Source organism: Sus scrofa, chromosome 6 (genome assembly GCF_054392235.1).
Source record: "Sus scrofa isolate SSC_HxYL_T2T_F1_AM1 chromosome 6, Sscrofa_HxYL_maternal_Yorkshire_Landrace_v2.0, whole genome shotgun sequence".
Classification (NCBI taxonomy): domain Eukaryota; kingdom Metazoa; phylum Chordata; class Mammalia; order Artiodactyla; family Suidae; genus Sus; species Sus scrofa.
This window is the reverse complement of record NC_139388.1, coordinates 69,526,226-69,533,887: the sequence shown is the minus strand read 5'-3', so window position 1 is coordinate 69,533,887 and position 7,662 is coordinate 69,526,226. Positions and strand designations below refer to the sequence as shown.

Sequence of the window (7,662 nt, the reverse complement as noted above, 5' to 3'; positions counted from 1 at the left end):
GAACAGCCAGGGTACCCGCCCCCCTGGTGGTGTCGGGAGGATGGCTTCGCGAGCGCCGGAGCCTGCGCGGGGCCGTCCACCAGGGCTGGTCGCCTCGCCACAGGCTGCGCCCGTCTCTCCCTTCGGTTCTCCCGCCCCGGGGGCCCCCGCGCTCCCTCAGTGAAGCTCGCGGGCTCGGAGGCTTAGAAAAGCACACAGATTTATTGCATATCAATCTCATGTATAAATTCATTGGCGCATCAGGAAGATTACATGTGTACACAGCCCTAGTCTACAGCATTGACCTGAAAATCAGCGTCTCCTAGGCTTCTTCTCAAAGAAACTTCTCTACGCACGTACGTCTGCCTTCACCACAAGCATCGAAGTGAACCCTGCAGAGCCCTGCTCTGGAGGACTCCTACCCTTCGTGTCTTTGTGTATCTTTTCTCCTCCCGCAGCGGTTTCCGCATCAGGAGCTGCGCCCTTCGCGTGGGCAGGTCGGGGACTCCCGGTCTCGCGGGCATAGACCCTAATCACATATTCGGTAAGTGCATCTACGAGATTTTCCTTGTCATAAAAATTTCACGGACAGACACGATAATGACTCTGCTAAACACGCGTCATGCACGGTTCACTTAGAACAGAAGCAATTTACAATCAGGGGACGTGGGGCACACACCAGCCTCCTTCTCCATGGTTGCTTTCTCTGTTTTTTAGGAAAACATGAAAACCAGACATTTACAGTTGATTTCTCTTTCAACACTCAGAGTTTTAAAAGAAAAAAAAAAAAAAAACCCAAACGCCTCGACCAGATCTGTAGGGTCACGACGGCGCGGGCTGACTCGGATGCGCACGGGTCTGCATCTCCCGCGGACGCGCACGTTCTGACGCGGGGCTCAGCCTCCCCTCGTGAGGAAGAGGACGGCGACGAGGTGACGTTCACGGGAAGAAACTCTTAGGGTTACTTTGTTCACAAGGGAATTGCACGTTTGGAAACTCCAGCTGCCTTGTCGTTTCCTTTGCTTTTTCTTTTGCTTTTCTTTTTTCCCCAAAGTGGTGCCACGCACCGGTGGCAGAAAAGAACGCAACACTGGAACGGCCGGGGAAGAAAAGGGACGCTCCTTGGAAGAACGCGAGGACGTCTTGGTCACAGTATCACTCATTGCTACAGAGACACAGTTTCATGGCTTTTGAGACCCGGCTGCCCGCCACCCACCAGGAGCAGCTGTGTCCTCGCGTCCCCAGCCGGGAGGGGTGCGAGGTGGCTGGCTCCCCGTCGGTCCCCCAGGCAGTGCTGCGGGGTGCTCTCCCGGGGGGGGGGGCACTGCCCTCGCCCCTCCCCAGGACAGCACAGTGAATACAGCTCAGTAGACTTCAGTCACTTGGGCAGGGGGACGGGGGCAGGGGGCAGGGCGGACCACAATCCAGTGCTTCGAGCCTTCGAGGCTGACACAAGGGATAGGTCTTCAGGCAAGTGCTTTGCGAACGCTCAGTGAGGAAGTGGCCGGGACAGAGTCAAAATCCGGGTCAAAGGCCCTCGGATTTTCCGGGGCCAGGCTCTGGGGCCATGGGGCAAGGGCGGGGGCGGGTGGCTGGGCCAATCAGGGCCTGGACAGACTGGTGGCAGGAAGCCCGCGGGGGCCGGACAGTGTCTCAGGCTCCCCCCTCTCAGGCCTGCACCCTGGGGTTCCAGCTGAGATGCAGTAATGCAGCTCCTGGGTTTGCATCTGGGGGCTTTGGGGTCCCACTCCTGAAAGGCTGGGAGGCCCGGGATCCCACCCGACTGTCCTGGGAATGGGAGGGGGAGGGCCCATGGGGGGCTAGGGTCTGAGGGGCAGAGGAGGGGAGAGGGAGGCGGCCTCCTTCCATTTGGGGGTGAACCGCCCAAACGGGGAGCAGTAGCGGCGGGAACAAAGGGCCTGGCCCAGTGGGGCCCCAGTTTACAGCCCTGACCTGGCCACCTGCCCGCAGACACAGCGGCCAGCCCGTCCTGCCACATCCCTGCTCTGAGGCTGGGGTCTTGGGATTCTCCAGCCAGGCCCAGGGTCCCTGGCTCCGGGGGGTTTCCTGGCACGTGGAGGCGTCTGGGCCTGAGAGGGCAGCTTGTGCTGGTGCCCAGGAAGGACCGGGGGAGGCAGCTCGCTGTGGCGGGGGGAGTGCTGAGCTTTGAGGCGACGCCTCACGGATGGACGCGCCGGGCACAGGAAACAGTTCTCTCTTCTCAGAGGGTCAAGGACAGACCCCCCCCAACGCCTGCCACGTGCTCGGCCCGAGGAGAAACCGGGCTTGTGCTGATCGTTCTCAGGGACAAAAAGAAAAAAAAAAATAGGACTTAAAATGGGCAACCGGGCTCTTGGGGGAGAGGGGAAGAAAGAAGGAAATGCTTAGGGAGATGGGCCGGAAAAGAATGACCACGGCGGTCACAGACAGCCCAGAGCGGGAGGGAGGCCTCCGCCGGCCCGCGCGTCCTGTTTCAGACCGAGAGAATCATATCGCAAAAAAAAGCACACACCTTATTCTTTACCAGAAGAATCATATAATTTGGGTTTACAGAAATGGGGTGTTTGTAACGGAGGAGGACTTTCCAGAGGGGTCCCAACTCGATCAAGGGGAAGCTGGAAATTCCTACACCAGGCGGGTCTGGCCGAGGGGGGTCGAGGATGCCGAGGGGGCGTGAGTGCTGGCGTCTGCCCGTCCTCATGCCAGCGGCCGCCCCGGGGCCACCTTCCAGCCCGAGCACCTGCAGGTCGTTCTGAGTCTGTCGCCTTGATGCCATCGGGGAAAGGCTGAAGCCCAGAGCTGGGTCTGGGGCGCCCTGGGGGGACCTCCCTGCGGCCGGACGCCCACGTGCCCAGGCTCACGATTGTCTCGGCCGGGGGAGTGGCCGGACGGGGGCCCGCAGCGGCCCCACCACCGTCTGTATTTTCACACCTGTTCCAGGGCACCTTGGGCAATTTCTCTTCTTGTTAGGGTGCGCTTCTTCTTTCTTCCAAACAATAAAGGAAATAAATAGAACACTTGTCTTAAATGCAAATGCAACCGAAACTCAAATTTAACAAAAACACATGATTGTCTGGAAAACGGGCAGCAGGATTCGTGGGGGGGGGGACGCGGGGTATTTGGCACATTAAAAATCGCCCCACTCCCTGGTTACGGATCACACGACACACAACCTTATTACATGGTTTTGGTCCTTCACTAGATACTTATATTAACATTATTTCTTCACAATAAGAATGTCTAATGCCAAAAATACTGTTAAGGAAGAAATAAAATAAGAAAAGAAATGAATTAGAAAAAATTACAAGTTATATACAGATTAAGGTAAATTCCATCAGGGAAAAAAAAAAAAAAACTATTATTTGAAATTGGCCCCTACGGGAATAATTTAAAGCCCATCCGAGCGGAGCAGTAGCCGGTCCCCGGGAGGCGTGTCCCCACGGGGCTGTGCTGTCTCTGCTCTTTGCAGTAGGTCACGACTGGACGCCCTTCGTTCTGGAGCCGGGTCCCGCCCGCCAGGAACCCACACAAAGAGCGAAGCGGCTATCGGGTCCTGGGTCCGGGGTCTCGGTGGCATGTGCTGCTCGGCAGCCTGGAGCCTGATTGCGCCCCAGGTGGCCCCCCGGAAATGCCTGCTGCCTTCCCCTCGTCCGTTTGACGAGCGGTGGGGGTGGGGAGGGGGGCTGGCACGGGGCGGCCGAGGCACAGACGTGGGGTGGGAACTTCAGGGCCCGGCCCAGCTCTGCGTCGGGGACCAAGCCACGGCTCCGACCTGCCCCAGACAATTGGGGGGTCTTGGTGGCGGCCACGGGCACGCATCCCACGTCACACGACGGCAGGCACCTCTCCGAGTCCCAGCCTTGGGCCAGCCCAGGACACCGCATCTAAGACTCCAGGGCACAGTCTGCCACTGCTCACGGGAGTGGGCCCTGCCCCCCCGGTCTGCCCGGGGCGCCTAAAACCGCCTTGGCTTTACAAACACGGTCAGGGATAGAAAATTTCTCCATTATCTACAGGACAGAGGACGCCCCAAACGCACTGCTGGTTCCCAGGCAGGTTTGGGTTTGCAAATAAGCTGAGACTTCAAAGCAATGCAAAATTACTTTTAAAAAACAATTTGCAAGTCACTTTTTGATTTTTTTAAAAAATACTGTCTATTTTTAAAACCACATGCTTAAATAGACTCTGTCGTCAATAAGGTGACCAAAAGGGTCATTCTCGTCATTTCCTTATAAAAATCGGCTGGGGCGACCCCCTCTCGCGAGCACGCCCGGCTGTCCGTTCCTGCCATGCAGACACCACGCGGGTGCCCGGCTGTGGCCTGCGGCGTCCGTTGGGGGTTCCGATTCCGCACTCTCCCACGGAGTTGACTCTGCAGGCGGCTCGCCGTGCTGTGCCCAGGCGGTGTTCGCTGGACCGTCTCGAAGCCGTCCGTCCTCGAGACCCGTTCTCAGAGACGGTGAAACCCTCCACGGCACCAAGGCCTCTGTGTCCGGAGTCTCCACCGGAGGAGGTGGCGGTGGGTGGTGCTGGGAGGACGGCGCCCGGCGGGGGGGGTGGGCAGGCACGGGGACGAGGGCGCTCCTTGGCCTGGCCCCAGGCCACACCAGCTCCCCGAGGCCGCACCTCCACCTGGCGCAGCTGGCATTTCTGTGGGGACGTCGGGGGCCTGTGGTGGCCTCGCTCGGACTCTGACCCCGCCCCATCCCGGCCGGTCACAGGTGGTTGATGGGGTTAAAGGCTCCGGCCTCGGGCGTGGCTCCCGTGACGTTCAACCAAGCGTCCAGCGGGCTCTGGGAGGAGGCGTGGAGAGGGGGGTCCTCGGTCAGGGACAGCATCATTGCGTACGCCTGGTGGGAGAGAGGGCGAGGCCACGTGGGCCAGCGGTGAGCGGCGTGCGCCCTGCAGACCCAGGCCGTCTCCGTCCGTGCCCCTTCCCGGCCGCCCACCTGCTCCGGCCGGCCTCAGACCCAGAGGTGAGGAGTGGCAGAGGCGCGGGGCCGGCCCGCAGCGCAGGAAGGTGTGGGAGGGCTTGTGCGGAGGGGACCGGGGCTGTGGACGGCGGGGGCCCGTGCCCAGGGCCCTCCCTCAGCCTCTTGCAGGCACGTCCCCCCCACCCCCCGCAGTGGCCTCTACACCTCCTGGTGACCAGCAGGAAGTCACAGGCAAGCCAGCGCTTGGGAGGGACCAGGAGGCAGGAACCCTGGGTGACAAGGCTCAGGCCCTGCCTGGTGGGGGCGCCCGTTTGGATGACTGTGGTGACAGCACAGAGCTGCTCGGGGGACGCGATGTGCAGTGTTTCAGAGCCGAGAGCATCCCGGCCTTGCCGACAGGGTACGAGGGGACGGGACCCGGGCCGCTCAGAGCTGGTGGGGGACGGGGAGGCCCCCATGGTCACGGTCTGGACAGGATTAGTAAAGAGACGCAGACAGACACGCAGACGGCTTTTGCTGAGACTCAGGTGGGCTGCACAGAGCTGAGGGAAACCCCCGGCCCCCCAGGCTGGAGAGAAGCGGGAGGCAGGGCCCGTGGCACCTACACGGGGGAACAGAGGCGTGCCCGGCCGGCCCGGTGGCCCCCCGAGCCTGTCACAGCCGCAGCTTGAAATCAGGGACCCCCGACGTGCCAGCGTCCCTCAAGAAAACCCTGGACTACTGTCAGCTCCTGTCTGGGTCAGAGGCCAGTGCAGCCACGAGGGCTGGACACCTGCCGATGGACACCTCCCCCTGGGGACTCGAGAACAGGAACCCACGTGTCCGTGAGCACCACGGGGCGCGCCCTTGGGAGGTCTGGCTGTGTCCCCCTGCCCTCAAGCTCTCCCTGCCCCACCCCTGGTTGCAGGAAACAGGGTCATTCGGGGGTCTCTTTAGCCAATGCCATGGGCGGGAAAGGGCCAGGGCCCTGGGTGTCCCCCAGGCAGACGGGGGACAGCCACAAAGAGAAGCGAGGCCGTCCCCAGTGGATGAGGCGCGGCTGCCGCTGCCGTCCAGCCTGGGGGGGTGCGAGGGGTGGGCTCTGGCCGGTACCTACCTGGTTCTTAGCCTGCCTGTACAGGGTCTGTTTTAAAGTCTCAGAATCTAAGGTGGAATTAAGCACATCCTTAACTTCAAATGCTTCCTCAGCTGCTCTGCGGAGATCCAGCCCCTTCCCAAAAGTCGGCATCGGCTCCAAAGCTAACAGACCGCCCGGCTGCTCCTCAACACACCTGCACCAACGACCGGGAGAGGGGCCTGCTGTTAGCTGGCCGGGCCTCTGCCGCCTCTTGGCCGGCTCCGTGCCTGCATGCACGCCACGGCGTCTCCACAAGCCACATGCACAAGGAGACAGACACACGGACACGCAGACACCTGGACAGAAGCCGCACGAGCAGGAGCTGGAAGGCAGTGAGGATGTGTGCGCACACGGCAACCAGCAGGCAGGGCACCCGGGGCGCCGGGGGGTCTGGGCAGCTCTGAGGGGCGCGGGCTCCCAATGCGGGATGTGGGGGAAGTAGCTCAGGGCACCAACTGCAGGTGCTCGGCCCCTGTCCTGCACAGCCCTCCGGAGGCCCACTGTCCCTGCCCTGGGCTGCAGGTGGCTGCGGACTCAGCCTGGGGTCCAGGACCAGCTCCTCCTCCGCCTTCTCCTCCCCCACTCTGGGGACATGTGTGTGTGTGTGTGGGGGGGGGGTGTCTGTGTATGTGCGTCTCTGGGTGTGTCTGTGTGTGTATATCTGTGTGTGTGTGTGTGTGTCTGTATATCAGTGTGTCTGTGTGTGTGTGTGTACGTGTCTGTATATCGGTGTGTCTGTGTGTGTGTTCATCTGCGTGTGTGTGTGTGGGTGTGTCTGTATATCGGTGTGTGTGTCTGTGTGTACGTCTGTGTGTGTCTGCGTGTGTCTCTGTGTGTGTCTGCGTACGTCTATGTGTGTGTGTGTATGTGTGTGAGGGGGGGTATGGAGGCCTGGGGCCCGGACGCCCCATCCTCAGGCCTGGCCACCCCCAGGCCTGGTAACGAAGCCCCTGCAGGAGAAACGCCGCTGGGAGGACGCGGGTGCGAGTGAGCTCCCCCCCTGCCCCACACAGGTCCCCGATCACGCGTGGCCCGTGGAGGCAGGCGCCCACCTTCGGGTGTGGCCGAAGCCCACGGCCAGGGCGGCGGGCGGCTCCTCGTCCTCCTCGTCCTCGTAGGCGCCCTGTGGGTCGGGGGTGGGGGACGCCGCGTCGTCCTGGGACTTCCCTGCCACACTGTCTTCATCTTCCTCCTCCAGCTCGTCCTCCTCCTCCTCCTCCTCCGCATCCTCCGGCTTCCCGCCCGCCAGGCCCGGGCACTGGGAGGTGCCGTCCAGGTCCTGCACTTCCGGCCTGAAGGGACACGGAGGGCGTTGGATGCGGATGCCCAGGGGCTGACGCTGGCTCCACTGCCTTCCCCGACGCCCTCCCTCCCAGGTCCCTTCCAGGACCCACCTCTGTGGTCCCTCAGCCCTCAGAGCCACAGGCTGGCGTGCCCACCTGCGGCCTCAGCCGCCGTCCCTGTGGACCGACTAATTCAAGGGGCGAGGGATGCCTGCTGAGGGCCGGGCAGAGACCGCTCAGAGCAGGGCTCCTGCGACGCCAGCGTGGGCCACTCCGGGCCTCAGGAAAGGAACCCATGGCCCCCCCAGGGGAGGAGGGGGTCCCGGCGCTGCAGGAAGGGCGCCCTCAG

The 7,662-nt window shown here is 62.1% G+C and overlaps 1 protein-coding gene across 11 annotated transcripts in view; it reads right to left on the bottom strand.

The window, feature by feature from the left end:
- Positions 1–2,498: 2,498 nt before the first annotated feature.
- The window catches only part of PRDM16 (PR/SET domain 16), a 307,527-nt gene continuing 302,363 nt past the window's right edge, over positions 2,499–7,662 (bottom strand). For 6 of the 11 annotated variants that reach the window (XM_021095209.2, XM_084962606.1, XM_084962610.1 and 3 more), the window contains 3 exons: positions 7,083–7,322; positions 6,010–6,184; positions 2,499–4,829 (listed from right to left, as the gene is read on the bottom strand). In XM_021095209.2, coding sequence (XP_020950868.2) covers positions 4,695–4,829; positions 6,010–6,184; positions 7,083–7,322 — 550 coding nt within the window. In that variant the 3' untranslated portion in view covers positions 2,499–4,694. The remainder of the gene's footprint in view (positions 4,830–6,009; positions 6,185–7,082; positions 7,323–7,662) is intronic. The other 5 variants (XM_084962608.1, XM_084962609.1, XM_084962613.1 and 2 more) reach the window with 1 other exon arrangement.